Source organism: Medicago truncatula, chromosome 7 (genome assembly GCF_003473485.1).
Source record: "Medicago truncatula cultivar Jemalong A17 chromosome 7, MtrunA17r5.0-ANR, whole genome shotgun sequence".
Lineage (NCBI taxonomy): Eukaryota > Viridiplantae > Streptophyta > Magnoliopsida > Fabales > Fabaceae > Medicago > Medicago truncatula.
Window position 1 is genome coordinate 11,178,130 of NC_053048.1, and position 24,353 is coordinate 11,202,482.

The 24,353-nt window shown below is 31.7% G+C and overlaps 1 protein-coding gene across 1 annotated transcript; it reads right to left on the bottom strand.

The window, feature by feature from the left end:
• Positions 1-15,489: 15,489 nt before the first annotated feature.
• Positions 15,490-16,195, bottom strand: LOC120577128 (uncharacterized). Its single transcript, XM_039828162.1, has 2 exons — positions 15,815-16,195; positions 15,490-15,738 (listed from the first exon to the last, which is right to left on the bottom strand). The coding sequence occupies exons 1-2, from the start codon at positions 16,004-16,006 to the stop codon at positions 15,535-15,537; spliced, it is 396 nt and encodes a 131-aa protein (XP_039684096.1). The 5' UTR covers positions 16,007-16,195; the 3' UTR covers positions 15,490-15,534.
• Between the last annotated feature and the right edge of the window lie 8,158 nt (positions 16,196-24,353).

Here is a 24,353-nt window from a genome sequence, read left to right on the forward strand (position 1 = left end):
AACTTAGTTGAGATATCGGTGTTTCCTCTTGATGTTTTTCCTCTCTCCCGATTCATCAAAAAAAATTAATATGATTTTTTTTTTTTTTTTTTATAAAATTGTTATTTGGACATCTAAAAAACTGAATGTAATTAAACCCATTATATTAAATCAGATTAGTTAAGATTTTTAAAGGAGTTGTCTAAACCAAACCGAGTATAATTTTATCATGAAATCAAAACTTTTTACCTTAAAATCGATACAAACCGCACCGCAACACCCCTAAGTGCTTACCCCATTCTTCACGATTGTAGATCGAGATAATTGAATATCATAAAAGAAATTTAATTGAGTGAGGTAATTAGAGAGATAAACAAATTACTTGATTTGAAATTGGTTAGCAACAATGGAAGGCAAAAGAGAGGATTAAACTGTCTTTATTGTATATTTGTCATTCACATTGCATTAGGTAGAGAGATGATTTGGTCAAGCCTAACAAATAAATAATTCTCTTCATTTCTCTTTAATGCTCTCATTAAGTATTAAATCAAGATTGCATGGAAATACCACATCTTAAATCACCTTGAATGATCCTTGATTTATTTATTTATATAAATATTATACTAATTATTTTATACTAATTTTTATATTTAAAATTTCACCCCTTAAAAAAATATTTAAAATTTCCTATACACATAGATTTATCTAAATTATAATTTCTTAATGATAATACAACTTGTTTATTAGAAGTCAAAAAATTATTTGAAAAACATTGAGTTATATATTCTACAATTAATATATTTACACACATAACAACAACTACACACGCTAATATATCAATGCATTGTCTCTGCCAACTGATCTATATCGACCAATAATTTTTTCTATTAATCATTTATACACTACGTGGTTTTTTTCTATTTTTATTTAATGATTATAGTATTAACATAATGCTTACAATATTAGGTATATAAATCTTGTAATCGTAAGCAGTATAAACAGTTAAATATGATATTTACACACAATAAAAATTTATTTCTTTTATTTTTGAATTTAAATAATGATGATAATAATAATAATATAGTAATTAATTTTTATTTTATTTTTTGTCATATTTGGAGGATTATATACTTTGTTGTTATAAATATTAATATCGTTGTGAGTTTTTTCGTGTATGCGTTTCTCTTAACAAATTTAAATTTATGTTGTATCATGTACTCTACTAAATTGAATTCATGTTTTAGAAAATGAATAAATATTGTTTTTTTTTTTTTAAAATAACGTTTGCTTCAACTATTTATTATTTGATTTTAACTCATATGATTTAGTACACTTACTTTTTTTTTTTTTTTGGTAACAATACTATTTTTTTTGAAGAAAGTACACTTACTATGTTATTATGTATGATTTTTTAAAAACTATATTTACATTTTTAATCGAAAATATAGGTTTTTGAAAAATATTTTATCAAGCAACTTTTATTTTTTTGAAAGATATTTAATATATTTTAAGCTGGTTAAAATTAATATTAGTTCTTTCATATAATAATAATAAAAATAATAGTTTACCAATCAACTTTAACTTTATTTATAAAGCTCTTAATTTTTGTTTTAAGTGTGTAGCTTTTAAAGTTGAAAAAAGCCAGCCAAAGGAATAAAGTACCGTTTGGCGCGGCTTTTTTTCAGCTTTTCTAAGTTTTTAAGGAGAAGTTAGGCCAAACACAATATCAATAAAGTACCTTCGAAAAAAAGTACTTTTTTTAGAATGCATAAAATTGAATGGAATGAGCTTTAACCAAAAGTTGTTGAATGCTACTTCAAAAAACAATTTCTCCCCAATTTATTTCACAAGCACCTCTCTTCAACTCCCGCCGGCAACCTTTTGTTTTATTTTTTCAATATGCTTTTTTCTTCCATTTTATTATTATTTTTTTTTTTAACCGGTCCATTTAATTTTTTAATGAGGTTCCATTTAAGTTTATTATCTATTTTTTTAAGGAATTTTATTATCTTTTTATCACTTATATATTAATTTCAATATCTTTTGATCATCACAACCTCGCAAATATTTGTATTCACGCTGTCAATGAATGACACCGAATATTTTTATTCCCTTTCTTCAACCACGGAAATACACACACGTTAGCGTTTAGAGTAATACTTTATGTTCTTCTTTCTGTTTTTTTTTTTGTTATGCTAATACGTATAATTTTTGTTAGTGTTGTGTAATGCGTATAATTATTTTTATAAAATTTTGATTTTAATTAAAAGTACAAGTGTAGTTGCCTAAAAAAATTATACTTATTTATAATTTACACATTTGTATTGTAAGAAACTATGCATATCTTTTTCTTATTAAAAAAACTAAACATATCTTTTTCAATGACACCACCAATGTAACAAATATAATATTATATAATATAAATTCTTATCTTTTTGACCAACACTAAAAATATGGCATTCTTATAACAAAATTTGTTATAGAGTATAATTGAAAAAGATACTGTACAAATTTGTATTCATGTTACACAAAATAAATGTCATTGAGTAAATATAGTATTGGTAAAAATATATCTTTTATATTTTAAACATTTTTTCCCTCTAAAAAATATTTTAGACATTTTTTTATTTATTATGTTAATTCATAATGAATTCAAAGTTTTTTTATTTATAGACAATGCATAAATATATGCAAGGTCCCGGGTTCGAACCCCAGACACCACCAAAAAATAATAAATTCAAAGTTTTGTACAATATTTTGCCAAACAGCTTTTAACTCAAAAATAACTTTAGAACTAAAAAAAAATAAAGAAACCAAACAGCTTTGGCCTTTTTCTTAAAGAGTTTTATTTTAACTTTGTTTTAAAGTAGCTTTTAGACCGAAAAAAAGCCTGGCCAAACGGTACCTAAGTAGTTAGTCAACCTGTATTTATTTGCGTATTTAAGCAAACCATAAATAAACCACCCAATATATTTTCATAATTCTTTAGCTAAGTTGACCAAAAAATATCTCCATAATTTATAGGTCAATTTAATTAATTTTATTTTTTGAGAGTGGTCAATTTAATTGTTGTTTTTTTTTTTGAAGGAAATTTAATTGTTGGTTAGAACGTAATAAATAAAAATAAATTTGTGCATTTTGAAAATTGAAAAGAGATAAGCTATGCTATTTATAAATGAAGATTGATAGAAGCATTCTTGGTATTCTTCTACCTCTCAAAAAAGGTATATGGCAAATTCCAATTCTATTACCTTAAAATTTTCTATTCTTCTAGTTTTAATTCTTGTATTTGGCACTAGAGATGTAAAGCCAAAACTTATGATTTGTACTCACGCTTTAAATGTTACAATTATCAATGATATAACGTCACAATCAACTCCAACAAATCTTGGATTACATTGTAAATCCAAAGATGACGATCTTGGATTTCACACACTCACAATTGGAGAAAAATACACATTTTCATTCACGCCATCATATGTATTTTGGTAAAGTACATTATTCTTCTGCAGCTTTACATGGTCAGGAAATCCTAATCGTCATTATATTGAAGTTTATAAGCAAAAACGAGATATTTGTCACAATTGCGAGTGGAAAATAAATAAAACTGGTGGATATTTATGGGGGAAGTTTTTTCCTTGGAATAGTGTTCAAATAATGGGTGCAAATAATACATCTAATATGTAACTTTCTCATATTTCTTGGATTATAAATAATACAAATACCACGGGACCATTTGTATAATGTTGCTTATGATCATAATATATCTTCTTCTTTTCTTAGGGAACTCCTAATATATCTAATAGTATATATTTTACCAACTTTTTTGTATGAATAAAGTACATTCCATTTTAAATTAAAAATATACGTGTAATATATAAAAATTATATAATATTTATGTTAAAATATCCTTAAAAACCGGTTTAAATTATATTTCATAAACAAAAAGTTATTGATCACTCGAATTAACTAATAAAAAAATATATAAATTTACACACATTAATTGACCCACCCACAAAATTATTTCTAACTCCGCAACATAGACAAAATATGAAATTTCTAAATATCAATCTATATAACTTTTAGAAAATATGGAAATTTTATTCCAAGATATTTAAGAAAATATGTTAGGTTAACTTTATAATATTCCTAAGAAGTAAGAACCATAAAAATAGGGATTATAATAGGCGACTTCATATGAATTTATTCTCATATGCATGGGAACTTTATTCCCACCCTTTTCTTTGGGAAAATTTTTCTATTCCCAAGAATATTTTATACCCGGGAATAAAATTTAGTAAACTTGTAACAAACATAGGCTATATATATTTATATCATTTTATTTCCAGGAATCAACATATATAACTTGAAACAAACACACCCTAAATGTAATTTTATTTTTAATTTTGATAAATTGATATGATTCGAAGGATTGTGATGCAGTCGGAAGTGTAGGCTAGCAAGCGCTAAACCTAGATTGAAAAGAAACAAGTTCGCAAGCGACAAACTAGTGAAAATAGGGTTCAGGAATCCACCAGAAATTGGGAAAACTCTCTAAAATATTATTGAATGAATAATAATTGCCTCTTAAGCTACAACTGTTAAGCTTAAATAAGAAAATAACAAAACCCTAATGGGCTAAAAATCCAAACAGAAAACAAAACAAACAAATAATAAAATTGGGCTGAAATAATAAAATACTAAGGAAACCCTCCTACATCAGTCTCCTCCACCTCTGAAGAACTCGACCCCAAATTCTCATTGTGATAAAGAGCTTCCCATGCATGTTAACTCCTCCAATGAAAAAGAGATCATCCTCCTGGATCCCATTGAGTGAAATGTAAAGATGGTTTGTTTTGGAAAACCATTGAGTGAAATGTAAAGATGGTTTGTTTTGGAAAATATAACAGTTGCCTTTATGCCATTGAAGAAACTAGACCTTCCACCCGTGCTGCCGCACGGGTCATATTGATTGGAAAATAAAACATTCAAATATATAGAAAATAATGTGCTTTTGGTTCAAATCAATATTTTTAAAATTGGACCGAACGTCAAACCGGTGTGACCTCCGAGTCCTGGTCTACCGTTCCAGCCGGTTTCACCGCTATGGAATCGTTTGAACCGGATACTAAATAAATGACACATTTAATACTATTTTTTATAAGTACTTCATTTAATACATTTTTTATGAGGTGTAAGTACAAATTTCTCATTCAAAAGAGTCTAATAATTATTGGAATATTGAAATAAATGATCAAATCAATTTAGTCGTATATGACATCATTGACGAAATAAATTTTAGTCTCAATTAATAGCAAATCATTTTTTTTATCAGTTTTATAGAAAATCAAATTTCTAGTCAACAGAAGAAAGTAGCTCTCTCTCTCTCTCTCTCTTTCCTTTCTCTCTTGTGAGTCGTCACAAAATCCTAATTTTTTCTTCTTCATCCACCAAAGAAGGGTGACTTTTTCACCCCTCTTACTCTTACTCGTTTTTCTATTTCGCTTTTAATGAAATAAGTAATTTTCACATCTATTTTGTTTTATTTTGTGATTTCGTCGTCTTCGTGAGACGTTGGTTGTTCGTCGTCTTTGTGCAACGTTGTTTGTTTTTCTTGTTTCTCTCAGGTATTTGATCGCTTCAGATTGTCAGATCAGCTTCGATTCAGTGCAGATCTAATCAATGACTTTGGCGTCATTCACGTTGTAGATCCGAAAACATGGTTATTCCGGAGATTTAAATATAGTCATATGTGTAGGCATTTGTACTTTGCCATTTTATGCTATTAACATGAATGTTGTGAGCCTGTTCATAGATTCATCCTTTTTATTTTTAGCGAATTTGCATTATATCGATGTACTCTTTTAATTTGAATGAATGAATATTTTTATTTTGTCAAAAAAAAAATTAGTCAACAGTAGGAAATGAACAATGGATGTACACCCTCCTGTCAATTTTAGGTTCATTTATTTAATGATGTATGTGGTCTATAAAAAAGACCATGTGCATCATTAAATGAATGAATCTAAAATGTAGATTTTTACTTATAATAGTGACAGAAGGGTGTACAAAACAATAGTAACCGTTCTAAATGATTAGCAATTCATCATCGTAAATTAATGCATTTTCCGTTAATATACATACATAAAATAAACATGAGTTATAGCCATTGAATAGAAAATTAATTTGTGCCTTTGAGGACGAGTTTTAAATTTTTAATGCTGCAAACTAGAAGAAAAAAATTGCAATTTTGGTGGTTTAAGCTAAGTAAGATAAACCGGCCGGTCAGGTAGAACCGGGACCAATTTACCGGTTTCCCTGAGTTACACCAGTTTTTACGGTTTTCACCGGTTCTATTGGCTAACGGTTCTACAAGCATGTTCGGACCGGTGCTTGGCCCAGTTCCCAGTTGAACCGGTCGAACCGGCCGGTTCGGTTTTGACAACATTGGTTCAAATACAATGGTAATAATAAAATCACAATAAAAAATGAGTTCATGTTGGTACATTGCGAAAAATTTCCTTGTAAACAACATTCGAAGTGCTATCCATGCTAACACCATTCTCATCAGTCATTAAAATCTTCAGACCACTCCTTGATGTACCATGAGAGAATACGGGTTGAGGAAGGTACACACCAATTTGTTTGAGTGATTGTCCTTGACTCTTGTTGATTGTCATTGCAAAACATACTGATAGAGGAAACTGCCTACGTTGAAATTTAAACGAAATCATTGTATCTTAGGGTGTAAGTGATAGCCTTGGTATATAGACCTTATCTCCAATGTTGCTACCTGTTATCACCTTTCCTTCAAGAACATATATACCCATCTTTGTAATTATCAACCTCGTACCATTGCATAGGCTTGCATATTGGTCTAGATTTCTCAATAACATAACAGCGACTCCAACTTTTAACTTAATTTTGCGATTAGGTAGACCGGATGTGTAACACCCAGTTTTCTCAACTTGAAATTTTTTGCATAAAATCAGAGTAAACAACTAAACAAGATGCTACACTTCTTTCAAATATATATATATATATATATATATATATATATATATATATATATATATAATAAAATTACTATTTATTTCAATCATCTAATGTCATCAAATTAAATCTCATTGCAGTGGAAAACATTTAAATTCAACATTGTAATGGCACAACGGCCTCAACCTAAACAACTTATTAAAATCTAGTTTAGGCAAATCTTCAACATAAACCATAACAATTACGTAACACGTGGAAAACAAGTAAAGATTCCCATTCCGTTATGTATCAGAGCGCCCCTAAGACGACACGTGAGAGAGTCAACTCACTTCAACAGCTATCCTTGATTAATCTGCATGTTACCCACGTAGAGGCAACATTCAAACAGAAGGGGTGAGATTTCACATTCAATAATAATAAGCATATAATTCATCAAATGCATTTAACAACATTGACATCATCAATTAATAATAATAATAATTATTCATATAGTACTTCATTAACAACTCGTTGAAAAATGACAACTTAACGACAACGACAATGCAACATCAACGACTTCAACTCGACAATGCAACTACAACTTCTTAATCATGCATGCGGTACCAACCAGGGCATCAAGCCCTCAACATATAGAGCATTAAGCCCTCAACTTAAAGAGCAAATAGGCTCACAGGGCATCAAGCCCTCAACGTAGTAGAGCAAATAGGCTCACAGGGCATCAAGCCCTCAACTTAAATGAGTATTCATGGACTCAGCAACTTACAACTTAGACAACTTCAAAAACTTATATGACTCAAATATCTTGGAACAACAACTTACAACTTTGCAACTTAGACCAACACTTGCAACTTAATGATATTAATAATCAACAACAGCATAGACAACAACATAAAGAACTTGCAATATAGCAACATTAATAATAACAACTTGAATGATATAAACAACAATATTTTCTATATCATACATTTTCCACATAATATATGTAGCTCAAATTAACCAACAACATTAGTCATATTAGTTTAGATTCACTGGAAGACTATACCTTTATAAACAACTTTCATTCCTACCCCAAAGACCAACTCACGAACTCATTAGACCCTTTATACAAAGTTATTTCTTTCCTAAAAACATCTCTAGATGGTTAGGATAAAGTCCCTACACTTAGGAAGAAGTTTGGAAGCAATTGGAGCGAAGAAAATTGCATTTTTAAGGTTTCTTGGATGTGAGCATCATGGCACGTTGGTCTCCCATCGTGGCACGATTTTTCCAGAGTCAGACGAACTAAAATACTGATCAAAATCGTGGCAGGTTGGTCCCGAATCGTGGCACGATCATAGTTTGACAGACAACATCAGATTTTCAACCTTCACGTTTTCGCGCATAAAAATCAAACCGTTAATCTGTTTTCGATGCCGTTTTCACCTATATGTTCCTGACACTTAGCCCTATCATAATATATAGAAAAATTCAAGTTTCAACCACCCAAAAAAATCGATTTCCAAACCTCACATAATCCCTTATTTGCAAAAACGTTTAGACACCGACTTTTCAAGCGAAAATCCCAATTTTCATCAACCCAACCCCAAAACTGGTTCTAATCATTGTACTATGAGTAATCTAAGGTCTGAACACTGTTTCTTCATTAATTCAACAGGTTTCTATCATCTAATCAACCAATTACAACTTATAACCCTAATTTCCCAAATTCCCAAAATTACAACCTACAACCTGTTAAATTCAATTTTCAGAATCAAACACTTAGAATCATTGAAGGTTAGTCCCACCCTTACCTTAGTTTAATCGATCGAAAGCTTCTCCTCTTTGGTTCTTCTCTTCTCTTGGTTTCTCCCTTTTTCTCCAAAAACTTGTTTCACGTGAAAACTATTCTGACCTTTTGTTTCTCCTATTTATTTCCTCAACCCTCTTTATCTTATTTCCACTTATTCCACTAAACTCTTCTAAATTGCAAAACAACCCCCACAACTTAATATTATTTTATTTTCAAATCTTATTCTATTAAATAATAAAATATGCCACTTAATAAAACAACAACACACTACATAATCATTTAAATCACATAAATCATATAAATAGACTCTAAACCCAATAAAATAATCAAATAATTAAATAGGGCGTTACAGGATGCAACAATAGTGTTAAGAAATTATGGTGTGTGCGCATCATCCGGCCTATTCACCATGGATGGGTTAGCTAATGGAGAATCGCAGCTTAAATATGTTATTTCTTCTCCAGGAATAAGACATAAAAACATATTCATTAATCTCTTCAACGGTAACATTTTTAGGGGTTAATATAGCTATATCCTGGAACAACAATGTATCATGCATATTCATTAAAAGAGATGGATAAATGCATTCAACGATGATTGCAATAGGATCACCTAAACAGTGTATAAGTAGATCTTCAGGAATTGGCACTTTAATATCCTCATCATTTTCTTCACCAATGCTGCCATCACCAATTCCCAGGACCCACTCACTAAAATCCTTTCTTTCTTGAAAATCGTTGCTTGAACATCTGTGAAAGAGCCTCATATTTGTGGTTTGGGTTGACCTGTCGAAAATCACCTCCTAAGACAACAACTTTTCCACCAAAAGGGATATCTAATCTGTCATTGTTGCGATGTCTGAGAACGTCTCTGAGTGTTCAATTAAGGGCCTCGAAACAGTGATGGTGCATCATAGGAGCTTCGTCCCATATGATAAGCTTTGCCTTATAAATCAGTTCAGCTAAATTAGTTTTGGGTTGTATGGTGCAATTTGAACACTCGCCAACGATAAATGGAATTGCAAACCTCGAGTGGGCTGTTCTTCCACTAGGTCTGAGCAATGCAACAATACCACTCAAAGCAATTGTCAACACAATATCACCTCTTGAGTGAATTGCAGATGATAAAGCTCTCCATATAAAGGTCTTCCATGTTTCATCATATCCATAAACAAAGAATAAACCTGGTAGGTTTGCATCAAGCCTGGACATGATGGTGTCGTACACATATTTTTGCTCTTGACTCATGGTCTCCATCAATCTGTAGTACTCATTTTCCAATACATGTTTGTCACATCTCAGCTCATCATACATCAGCCTATTGTAGGATTTATGGACTAAAGACACATTTGGCTGAGGCATCATTGGATAATCATCCTTCACAGATTTACCATGGCATTGCAACAAATGTTCAATTTCGGCAAGTGCATAGCCCCACAACTGTGATTCATCCATGACCAAATCTGCAATATAGAAACAACACAAAATTATAATAAATATGAATAAGAATATATTGGGAGTTGTATACATTAAATATTTGCAATGAGTATTAACTTAATACTGTTGTTTTGGTAAAGGAACTAATTACAAATTTGCATCCTTATAGTATCTGTTAATATTGGAAACTATAATGTTATATATCTTGTTTGTTGGGAAGAGGTTGCTGCACTTGAAACATGAAATGTTTAATGATTATGCATGTAAAACTCAAAGCGCATGGGGTTGCCACACTAACCTTTATGTGTGATTCGCCCCCACCAATAACTGTATATTGGATGCAATATGAATGACCGACGAATCCCCTTCAGGATACTATGAGTTCCTTGACGTGTGTTGCACAATCACACCAAACGTATCTCCTAATAGTATTTTACAGATTTATGGTTCCAACAATTCACTCATGCATTAAAGAATTGATGGATGATTTAAAGTAAGAGAATGATAAAGAATTATGTTGTTAATATAAAAAAGGGTTAATAGGTCTTTACCCCCCTGTAATATAAGGCACTTTTGGTTTTGCCCCTTGTAAAAAAAAAAAAAATCAGATTCCGTCCTTGTAAAATGAAGATTCTTCACGATTGCCCCCTAAGCCCATTGACTCAGCAGAATCTCTGAGGTGGCACTTACGTCGCTTTTTACTTTTATTTTTCATTTTCTTTTTGCTTGCGACGCGTAAAAAATAGTTTACACGTCATTTATATTTAAAAAAATTAAAAAAAACGAAAATATTTTTAAAAAAAAAATCTGAAAATTAATATTCAAAATTTGAAAAAAAAACAAATTATTTTTTTGAAAATTAAAAAACATTCAGATTCTTTTAGAAATGAAAAAGTATTTTAATTTTTTCTAAAAAAAAATTCTGAAAAATATTTAATTTTTAAAAATCTGGATATATATGTTTTTAAATTCCAATTTATAATCTGAAAAAAAGTTCTATTTTATTTAAATTTTTAAAATCTTAATTTCAGATTTTTATTGAAAATTTCAAATTTAGAAAAAATTCAGATTTTTTTTATAAAATCTTGAAATATTGTTCCATAATTTAAATCAAAATCTTAATCTCAGTTTTTTTTTTCAAAAAATTTAAATTTAGAAATGAATTCAGATTTTTTTCGACAGTTTTATTTCTGAATTTTTATGAAAAAAATTTCGAAAATAAAAAAAATCAAATTATTTTCGGCATCAGGAATATTTAAAAAAAATATGGAACTTAATTTTCAAAATCAAAATTATCTTGAAATATTGTTCCAGAATTTAAATCAAAATCAAAATCTTAAAATTATCTCAAATGTTTTCGGAATTAGGAATTTTTAATAAAAATTATGGAACTTAATTTTCAAAATCAAAATTATCTTGAAATAATGTTCCAAAATTTAAATCAAAATCAAAATCTTAATTTCAGTTTTTTTTCAAAAAAATTAATATTCTAGAAAATAATATATATTTTTCTGAAAAAAAAAAATTTAAAAAGAAAAATTCTGGAAAAAAAAATTATTTTGAAAAAGGTTGTTTAGACTTTTTATTCCATAATTTTTATATTGAAAAGAAATCTGAACTTTTTTAATTTCAAATATATTTTCTATTTTTTTTTATTTTGAAAATTAAGTTCCAGATTTTTTTATTTTTCGAGAAAAAAAAATCTGAACTTTTTATTTTGAAAATTATTTTTTTCGATTTTTTAAAATTTTCAAAAATTCATTTTCAGATTTTTTTTTGTGGTTTTTTTTTTTTTGATTTTTTTTAATTAAATATGAAGTTTAAATGAATTATACATGTGGCCATTGAAAAAATAATGAAAAATAAAAAAAGAAATATCCACTCAGTGCCACGTAAGAGATTCTGCTGAGTCATAAGTGTGAGGGGGCAATCATGAAGAATTTTTATTTTACAAGAACAGAATCTAATTTTTTTTTTACAGGAGGCAAAACCAAAAGTACCCTATATTACAGGGGGGGTAAAACTCTAGTAACCCTAAAAATTTTAATTTTATCTTGCAAAAATGCCACTATAGTTATGCCTTAATGCACTTATTACAATAACTAATTTAAATAAGGGATCTTTTAAACCCGATTTTCCACTAGTAATCATCTGTGAAGTCCAGGTACTTCAAAATGGATGACGTACCGTATCCCCTGCGTATCCTGCACCGATATCTGTCTGATACTTTCAGATACGTATTGGGAGAGTATCAGATTATTAAATTTTATTTAAAAAAAATAAGTATCTGATACTTTCCGGATACGCGAAGGATACGTCTGTGTGGTCTGATACGCAAGAATACGCTTGAATCGCTTGATGGTGTTGGAATTGAGTTAGCAGAGTTGTCTTTGGATGAACCGGATTTGGAAGCTGATTTGTATCTTGATGATGGGAATGAAGGAGAGAAGATTGAGACAATTAATGTTAACTAAAATAACTTAACTCTTGTGTACTGATGTGTTCTTTTTTGGATATAGTTCTTTTTTTGGATCGATATAATGTAACACTGATGGTGCTCTTTTTGGGATATATTATATATGTAATTGACAAATCATCATTCTCTTAATCGTCAATATTACTTATATTTATGTTGATGTGCTACCAGACTATGACTAGTTTCTTGTGTTTGTTAATATATTTGCATATTAGAAAATTGTTTTTTAATTATATTGTATATTTAATTATATAATTTTTTTATTAATGTATCCCAGCAGTATCGTATCTTAATTTTTGAAATTTTTCCGTATCAATGCCGTATCGTATCTTATATCCGGGCTTCATAGGTAACCACCATATGATTGTTCTTGGTGACAAATACTAAGGGAAACCCATTTAAAATTAGTCAACCTGTATTTATTTCTTCATCTTAAGAAAAACATAAATAACCTACCAAATAGATCTCTATACTTTAAAAAAAAAAAAAACGAATATCTTCCCAAATTCAAGGTCAATTATTTTTTTTGGTCAGGTCAAACTCAATTTATTGTAGGTCAAAACATCATAAATAAAAATAAATATTAGCATTTTAAAAATTCAAAAGATATAGGCTATGTTATTTAGAGTTCTATAAATTAAGTTTGATTTAAGCTTTCTACGTATTTAACATCTAGTTATGGCAGATTCATATCCAATTACCTTTAAGTTTTTTATTCTTCTAGTTTTAACACTAGCATTTGGAGCTAGCAATATAGAGCCAAAACCATTTATCAATTGTCCTAATTATCCCATAGATATTACTATTATCAATGATATATACCCAGACCCACAGTCAGTTCCCACAGAATTCACATTACATTGCAAATCAAAAGATGATGATATTGGATTTCACTCAATCTCATATTCACAACAGTATGTATTTTCATTCCAGCCATCATATGTATTTTGGATAAACACATTATTTTTCTGCAGCTTTACATGGCAAGGAAGTCCATATCGTCATTATATTGATATTTACAGTCAAAAACGAGATGGCTGCAATAGCCTCCAGTGGAAAATGAATAGAACTGGTGGATCTAAATGGGGCCAGTGGTATCCTTGGAAAAGTATTGAAATAATGGATGTAAATAGTACATCGAAGTTGTAACTTTCTCATGGTTCATGACTTGAAATAATACAAATTAAATCTATAACTTTTCTTTTATATATATATATATATATATATATATATATATATATATATATATCCTTATAGTGCTTAATCTATTCTAGGTACAACCCTCTATTATATAAACACTAGTAATGTGTGTGATTCATCTAATGTGAGACTTTGTGTTTGGTCTTTCAAGTTCCAACTTCCACACTTGTCACAACATATAATGTTAAAATTAATTAATTAATTTAAATTTTAGGTTAATATAAGAAACATATCTGTTTGACGTCGTTGCGCGTAATATATATAGGGGTTGTTAGCTTTCTTCCACCTAAAAACATGAAGGAGTAAGTTAGCGAAAGTGGATACCCCAAAAGCACCCATTGGGAATGAATCCCCTCATATATAAACACCATTAATATGAATGTTATATCCAATGTGAAACTTCCACTATTTTCAATTCACACAACACTAGTTCTATCTAATGTGGGACTTTGTATTTATTTTTCCAACTTTCAATTTCTACTATTGTGTTACAACAAGCTGAATTATGTATCTCCTTTGGTGTACTTGAACTAATCATTTAATCAAGTTTATTTGAATTCCGAAGTTTGTTTTAAGTGTTGGATCATTAATCCAACATTGACCTTATGTGTAAATAATTATGTATTGTGGATTGTCACTTAATTTAGGCCCAATTAAAGTGATCTAATAAGATTTTGTTAAAGTGAGTGAATGAGTATCTAATTGGATGTAGGTCTTTAATTTATAGAGACTAATGGATAATTTTATTTTTATGATAGGCTAAAATAGAAATATTAATAGTTACCGTTAGTCCGGTGGTATAAATAAAGAGGTCACGGCCCCCATTTCACATACCAAACCGCTGTTCTTGTTGACATCCCATCATAACAAGGAGACAAGGAGAATAACAAACGTTTCTAAGTGAGAGTGTATGTTGATCTGGAAGGCCATACCATATCAACAATATCCATTATGAATTCAACTACTCTTATGAATATTGATATTCTGATGATTAACATGATTAATTCTAGGTTTGAAAATGAAGTTTGGTTCTAACACGTGGTATAAAGCGAATCATATTTGATCATGGAGAAAGAAAAAAAATAGTTTATATGTATCTGGCTTGTTTGATCCAAAGTAGACTCCAATTCAACAGCGAAGTCGATGTATTTGTCCTCAAGGGGAGAATTTGCAAGTCTACGAAGCACGGACACGATACGTGTCTGACACCGACACTTGTAATTATACTAAATTATGTGATTTTTTCAAATTATTAGCTGTGTCGGTGTGTCAGTGTCCGTGTCGTATCCGATGTCCGTGTCCGTATCCGTGCTTCATTTTGCTCAATTTTTTGGAATAAGTCAACTTCTAAGACTTGAGTTCAAAGTTCAGAAAGCAAACTAGCCTTAGAACTATCAGGATGCTCATTCACATTACCAACTAAGGATTCTGTATTAGTCTTGGAAGGGAAAATGTCAAGTTTCATGACAAAGTTTAGGGCTCCAATTGGATCTCGCTCTCTTTGTGCCTTTGCTCATCGTTGCACTGATAGATTTTGTTACTAGGGCAAAAGTGTTAGTTCTAGGTGAATCATGTTGAAACTCATTTTCAGACTCATCAACAATCTACTTGCGAATATTCCCATCGATTTCATTATGTTCTGAATTGTTTTCATAACAAGATTAATGAGGCACCTGACCTTTCTCACCTTCGAACGGAGACGAGACTTCGTCTTTTTCTGCATCATCTTCTTCATGATTGACATTATCTTTTTCAAGACGAGGGTGGACTGCTATTTGATCCTCAGAGATAGTTGTCATTGATGGTCTGAAAGTTGATGAAGGTGTCGGTTGTTTCCCAAAGTCAGCATTACTGTCTTCAGTACCCTGAAAATTAGGACAGAAGCTGATAAAAGGAATGGTGAGATGACACAAGAAAAAGGAATAGTCGTAAGGGATTTACCTTTGACACATCATCCCCTATATGGGAATGTGCGCTTGCAGACTTGATCTTCATGTGCTCTCGACGCTTTTTGCTAATTTTCAACATTGTTTCTTTATCAGTTGCAGTTTTGTTGACACTTGAGTTTCTCTGAGAATGATCAAGAGAAGCTTGTTCGCTGGGAACTTTGCGTTTTTCATAACCATGTTTCATCTTCCTTTCCCTCTCAATTCAGATGCTAGAATCAATCTTTTTCTCAGCAACTTCGATGACTTTGATTGTGGTGTCGGACTAAAGAGGGGAAAAGATTAAATCAATTTTGACTTCGAAAGGGACTTACTTTATTCCACTTTGTCACATCTTCTTCGAAGAGTGTTCAGGAGTATCAATTCCTCTCTTTTTTCGATCCTGTCAAAAATCACATGGTCAGTGAATGATAATTCAAAAAGAAAAGTGGAGTAAAAGGAGATTAAAAGTTTATTACATTTCTCCTTCTTAGTTCTCGAGATTCTCCTTTCTTCGAAGTGGCATCAGTTTTCAACGTCTCTTCTTGCCCAAATACAGTATGTTGCCCTGACCACAAAGAGGCGGCTAAAATGATCAAGAATAACAAGTAAGCTTTGCAATAAAATACCTTTGCAGATATGCGTACCTTTCTCTAGGTCGTTTTCTTTTGAAGAGATTCAAAAGCAGATATTAGCTCTGGAAGCAAAGTGTCTAAGCCCACTTCTTGTCTCCTATCATTGAAATATCCTCGCCACCAGTTAAAGAATGACCTAGTGCATTCATAGGAGAGTTAAAAAATGGAGAGGTTTGAAGGTACTATTCCCTCAAACTCATGAAGATAAGTTTGCCATTGCTACTCTTTTTTTTTTTGCCTCCTAATGTCCTCTTTAGTTTTGAAAAATGAACTAGAACGAGTTCGGATCAAACCAAATTGCCTCGCCACTAAATTTGGCTGATAGCCAAATACACCATAAGAATATGAAGTGGTATTAGTGCTTGACCTACTAGAAATTGGGATGGGATTTAAATAGGCATTAATCTCTTCTTGGTCTTTGATATCTTCAGAAGGAAATTCTCTAACAAACCATTTCGGGCCACATGTCCTTTTCGAAAAAGGAGCTAAAGAAGGTGTGAAAACATCACAACCCATGAAAACTTTGAAAGCTTCTGACAAAAGAACTTGGCTTGTTTCATTTTCGTTATATCGGAACAATGCAAGAGCAGTCCCCTCAGTGTGTCTTTTGTTATATGCTTCCTCGAATTCCTCGGGAAGAGAGGCGTTTAGTTTCGACCAGGGATAATCAAACTTTTGACTTGGTTTCTCATGTCAGCTATACTTTAAATGAGGCTTTCGTATAGACAACCCAAGATTAGTTTTCTTAGACAAACTGATTTCCCTTCATGCAATTGGTAGGCTGACGTTCTATATTGTTTGACCACTTGGATGGATCTAGTGCAAAGGACATATAAAGATAGCCAGAAGGTTAGAAAAGCTATATGCTCTTCATCAGAGACTTCTTCTTCGTCCTGAAAGTGTTGGTCTTCAATATAATTACCAAAAGTGGCCCTATCTGTGTCGAAATCAAAAAAGAAGTCTGACTCACAAGTGCCAGGGTCGAAAATCTCACCAGTAGGTTTTAAGCATGTAATGGCTGCAACATCTAACAATGTAGTCATAAGCATGCCACATTTTAGATGCAAGTTGTTGGTTTAAGTGTTCCAAAAATGAAGCGCAGCTAATAACATGGGTTTTTTTTACATAGGGTCATACCTTGATAATTGAATCAAATCAAAGATCCTTATTTCTTTCCAAAAATCTCCTTTCTTTTTCTCAATTTTATTGAGCCAGCTTATATAACCTTCGACATTCTCAACTCTGGGAGCTGCTCTAAAAACCCTAGTTTCTAAATAGTTGAGATTATAAGGAACGTCGGGGTTAATTGGCAAACACGATGAAATTTCATGAGAGAGAAGAAGAAGAAGAAGAAGAAAAAAGTGAACAAGTATAAGCTGAATTGAAAAGGTTTATATTAGTCCGAAGTAGTCAACAAGTGTCAATACCTCAAATTGACAATTATTAAAAAATGAATAAAGTGTTAGTTCCAAAAATCAGGACGTTGCCCACTAAGTGGGATTTGATGACATCATAAAAAGGTTTTTCAACTGCTTTTATATGCTCATGATAGTGATGTCATCTGTTTCGACGGAAAGATACGTTCGGCGAAGTTCAAAAACGTCTTTTTCTACTTCTATTTGAAGATACAAACGAAAAAGACATTTTTGGGGGGCAATTTGTTAGTCTATATTTTCGACAGATTTGAAAAGATTTGCATAAAGGTAAAAGTTTAAACGCATAAACTTAAATGAAAGGTAAAATGAATTTCATAAAAGTAAAGTGGTCCGACAAATCAATTTACATACATTATGTATAACTCGTTTCCCTATGCGTCGGTAGTTTGAGTGTTGTAGAATTTCTATAAATGATTTGCGACGCGTTTTCCGACTAGGAAACACTTATTTATAAATAAAGAAAATAACTGGCAAAAGCCTAATCCCATGATCAGCACTTCCTCCATCTTGGACAACCGTTTGTCCCCACGTTCCCACTTGAGGAAACCGTCTTTGGCTTGTTTTTGAATCTTCCCGCTTTGATTGCCTTTGCTTGACTTCAACGGCATCGCGCCTTTGGCCTTCTCTTGTGGAACTGTGACTTCTTCATGCTAGTCCTGTCTCTCTTTGAAACCCTCAATTTGGAATGAGGCGGCCTTCGATTCATGCAAAGATAAAATTCAACTAAATGTTGACCATATTAAATGAGTCTGTCGAAATTGCAGGCTAACACTATTATGGGTCGGGTTCAGTTGGTAAAATCTATTATCCATGGTATGTTTGCTTACTCTTTTCACATTTATCGTTGACCTCAAAATTTACTTAAGTCTCTCTTGATGGTTGGATCAAAAAAAAAATTTGGAGTGGGGATATATATACTCGGAAAATTTTACGGTGAAATGGGATGTGGTTTGTCTTCATTTGGGACTCTGTAGGTTTTGATCTCAAACCTACTAGAGTTATTAATGACTCCTTGTTATTGCATATGAGTTGGAAACTTTTCAATCAAGAATCCTAGTATGGTGCACTATTTAGGCACATATTTTTTGTGATGGGGTTCCCCGCAGTCGTTATTTTAAATCCTCAGTCTAGTCTGGGGTCAAGTTGCATATGAATACGATTTTGGAGAATTCAATTTGGTTGATAGGCAATGGGGAACATATTAATTTGTGGTTGGACAATTTGTTGGGATCCCCTCTTGCTTCTATTTTCAACATCAATCCGGCCTCCTTTAACACTTTATCGACAAGACTCTCCTCTTTTATTGTTGATGGTTAGTGGCGGTTACCTCCCCTTCTGTTAGCTAACTCGGTGGTTGTATCCAGCATTTTTAATATCACCGTCACGGTTATGCCTTTGCTTGACAAGCTAGTTTGGCGTCACACTCCAGATGGTGCTCTCTCGGCCAATCAAGCTTTCCGATTTTTGCTTCTTCCTTCTCTGCTGCTTGATTAGGCCTCCCTTATTTGGAGGCATTGCCTTCCTCCCTCGCACTCCCTTGGTTTTTGGCGTTCGATGCATGATAGATTATCCACAGACGAACATCTTAAAGCGCGTGGGTGTGTAACACCCCGTTTTCTCAACTTATTTTTTTTTTTGCATAAATCAGAGTAAAACAACTAAACAGGATGCTACAGTTGTTTCAAATATGAATATAGTAAAATTACTATTTATTTCAATCATCATATGTCATCAAATTAAATCTCATTGCAGCGGAAAACAACTAAGTTCAACATCATGTTGGCACAACGGCCTCAACTTAAACAAGTTAATTAAAATCCAGTTTAAACAAAACTTCAACATAAAATCATGATAAATACGTAACACATGGAAAACAAGCAAATCCTCATCCCGTTATGTATCAGAGCGACCCTAAGACGACGACACGTGAGAGAGTCATCTCACTTCAACAGCTATATATTCTTGATTTCCTGCAAGTTACCCAATTGTAAAGGCAACATTTCCAAGCAGAAGGGGTGAGATTTCACATTCAATAATAATAAGCATATAATTCATCAAATGCATTTAACAACTTAAGCTTCATCAATTAATAACATTAACTCTTCATATAATACTTCATTAAATCATCGATCAACTTCTAGTCATCATTAATATCATATTCATCACCTCATAGACATTCATCATATAACAACATAATCATCACATCATAACATTATCATGTAACAGCATAATCATCACATCATAAACATCATCTTATGACATCATATCATAAACATCATCATATAACAACATAAACAACAACGATTAATAAATATTAATACTTCACATAGTTCTTCATTAACAACTCATTGATAAACTACAACTTAACGAAAACAACAATGCGACTTTAACAACTTAAACTCGACAAATGCAACTTCAACTTCTTAATCATGCATGTGGTACCAACCAGGGCATCAAGCCCCCAACGTATTGAGCGTAAATAGGCTCACAGGGCATCAAGCCCTTAATGTATTGAGCGTAAATAGGCTCACAGGGCATCAAGCCCTCAACTTACAAGGCATCAAACCCTCAACATAATATGTATAAATATACATTACAGGGCATCAAACCCTCAACTTAAAAGAGTATGCATGGACTCAACGTCTTACAACTTAAACAACTTAGACATCTCATATGACTCCAATAATTTGGATCAACATCTTACAACTTAAACAACTTAGACCAACATTAGCATCCTAATCACGACAGCAAGGCAGCACCATTAAATAATATGCAGCAAGTCAACAACAACAATGATCATCCAATATAACTATTACAACTTCATATCAACATCTTTCACAACATAGCATCATTAATAATAACAACTTGAATGGTATAACAACATTATTTTCCATATCATACATTTTCCACATAAATATATGTAACTCAAATTATTCAACGACAACATTCACATAATATATGTACTTCAAATTATCCAACAAAGATATTCACGTCAAACCAAATTAGATCCATCACAACATAAGTTAAATACTCTTAAACACCCTAGTTGAAATCATAGTACTTCTAGTTTTGAGGTTTGCAATTATTCCTTAAGTTTTGGATTAACTTAGAAACGGTTATGCTGAATTTTCATAAGATTTCACTAAGACCTCCATGGAGTATTTTCATCATATCTCAAGAACCAAAAATCATTTTCACGTCAAATCAAAGCCACTGGAAAGCTAACTCAATTATCTACAACTTTCATGTTTACACCAAAAGCCAAATCAAAACAGAAACATGTGAAAAATACGCAAGAACATGAAACAGGACGTGCTGTCAGAGAGCAACTCGGGAAAAACCCACTTTTCACCCCAAAATCCCAATTTTAACTTACCTATGCCCAAATTTGATCCAAAAACTTGTCTAACCATTTCTATACATGTTAAGGCACTCAAAACCATATAAAACATTGCACTAAAAATAACCCATGATCTGAACATCACTTCTCCACAAATTCAACGAATTTTCTACTCTATTAACAACCAATTACTACATCAAAACCTAATTCCCAAATTCCCATAACTACAACCTACAACATGCTAAACTCAATTTCAGAATTATACAACTTAGAATTAGAGAAAGTTAGTCTCACCCTTACCTTAAATTAGATGATCGGACTCTATAAGATTGCTCCTCTTCTCACAATATTCTTCTCTTCTCTGACTTCTCTCTTCTCTTGGTTTTCTCCCTTTTTCTCCAAAAACAGGTTTCAGGTAATCCTTGTTTTCTAATTCTAACTCTCCCCTTTTATATAAATCCTTAACCTACTTATTTTCTCTTATTTTCAAATCTGCCCTCCAAGTCTCAATATTCTATTCTAATATATATATATATATATATATATATATATATATATATATATATATATATATATATAAGAAATAACAAATATATCTCTCTAACAAATATATTTCTACAACATATATATTTCTACACCAAATAACAAATATATTTCTACACCAGATAACATATATATTTTCTTCAACAAATAACATATATTTCTACAACAAATAACATAATATTTCTTCACCAAATAACATATATTTCTACAACAAATAACATATATTTCCACTTATTCCACTAAACTCTTCTAATTTCCAAAACAGCCCCCACAACTTAATCTTTATTTTATTTTCAAATCTTATTCTATTAAATAATAAAATAAGCCACTTAATAAATCAACAACACCTCACAAAAATCATATAAATCACCTAAGTCATAAAAATAGACTCTAAACTCAATAAAATAAATAAATATTAAAATAGGGCGTTACAAGGTGCACTCTGGTCTCTGTCTGCGTGCTTTGTACCAACACTGATGAGACTTCTTCCCATCGGTTTCTTTCTTGTACCTTTGCTGTTGGACTTTGGAGTTGGCTTGGGTCCTCGTTGAACTATTCCTTTCAGTTGAACTCTGTTGCCGCGGTTTTGAATTGCATTCCTACTCACTGCAGCTCTCAGGTCCGTGATGTGTTTGTGGCGGCTATTGTTCACACTGTGCAAACTATTTGGATGGCAAAAAATGTTATTAGATACGGCACAATACGGCTAAGAATATTATTAATGCTGCAGTTTCCATGAGTAACTCTTTCTCGAAAGGTAATTGTATTTCTTTAGTCAACTCTTTGCTTGACAATTTCCATGTTCCCCCCTCTTATCAGCGATTATGGAAAATTGTCCCAGTTGCTTGGAAACCTCCTGCGGCTCAATGGGTTAAGCTTAATTTAGATGGTTCAAGCCGGAATGCCCTTGCGGCTTGTAGGGGCATCTTTTGAGATCATCGTGGCACTTTTTTGGATGTTTTGCTTGTAATTTGGGTGACGTATCAGTCTTTGAGACGGAGGTTACAAGTCTGATTTTTGCTATAGAAAGTGATTCCACTAGCGCAGTGCTAGACATCAAGAATGCATACATGATTCGTTATCGTCTTCGGCACCGATGGCACAATTGCTTTCAACTTGGTATTACTGTTGTTTGTTCTCATATTTATCGCGAAGACAATTGTTGTGCAGATTTGCTAGCCTCTCACGGTCATGGTTTAGTGGGCTTAGTGTGGTTTGACTCCTTGCCATCTGATTTGTCTTTAGACTTCTTTAAGGATAGAATCAGCTTGCCTAACTATCGATTTCCCTAGGATTTCTGTTTTATTTTTCTGCCATTTATTTTTCTGAGAGTTTTGGCCTAGTCCTTCCTCATGTACATATTTTTCCCCTTTTTTAATAATATATATGGAGTAGACGGTAGAAGATGAGAGTTTCAGTTGGATGCCAACCTAGTTGGGATGTTTCTGGACTCCTTAATGTGTTCCCAGCTTCTTGCCTTATAAAAAAAAAAAAAAAATACACACAATTAATATGTCTATACATACAATGTGGGGCCTCTACTTCTTTCGGTGCTCAGAACACTAATTCTAACTAGAGAAATGATATTTGTACAACCATTTTAGTATAACTTTTGTACAACTTTCTCTATCATACTCACATTATGTTCTTATTCTCTCTCTACCTTTTTCTCTCTCTATTGTTTTTGACCAATGAAAAGAGAGAAGAACAAAGTTGTCTCAAAGATTCTACCAAAATGATTGTCAAAATATCACTACTCTTCTATCTAATGTGAAACTTGATGTTTATTCTTTCAACTTTCAATTTAGACTATAGTATTCCAACAGACTGTGTTACGTATCTCCATTGGTGTACTTGAACTAATCTTTTAGTGAAGTTTATTTGAATTATGAAGATTGTTTTAAATTCTTTATAAATAATGAAATTCTTTCGACATGTAATAATAATAATTATTATCCAATATCAGCTTTAAAAGTTCAAAACGATATGCTAGTCATTTTTTCTTCGGGTTAGGAATAGTTTATTTTGTTGGTCAAGGATAGTGAGGACATTGAACATATTGTGAGATAAAGTTCAGTAAATGAAGTAATAATAGGGAGATATACAAATAACTTCATTGATAATTGGTTACCAACAATGGATTTTTCTTAAAGCAAGGTAAAAAAGAGAATGAAATTGTCTTTATCACACATTTACCATTCAAATTGCATAACTAGTTGAGAGGAGATCAAAAAGAGGAAAAGAGATCTGATTTTGGTTCAATTCTCTCATTATGTGTTAAATCAAACATTTGATCCTTGATTTCTTTCTTTCTTTTCTCCTTGTTTTGAAGTCTTTTCTATTCCTACCATTTTCCATTTCCCACTCATTAAACTACAAGCATAGAAACAGATGCTTCGTTTCTATGGGGAGAGAGAGTAGGGTAATGGATGAATGAAATTTTGTTTAAGTGAGATTTAATATCACTAGAACATCGACCTGTGCGATGCACGGGTCCAACCAACGAAGAAAAGCGACGAATAGTAATGCAAAATTCTATGGTGAAGTCATGAAAATGATTTTTTTGGTAAAGTTAGTACTATATCATCAAAAATATAGCGA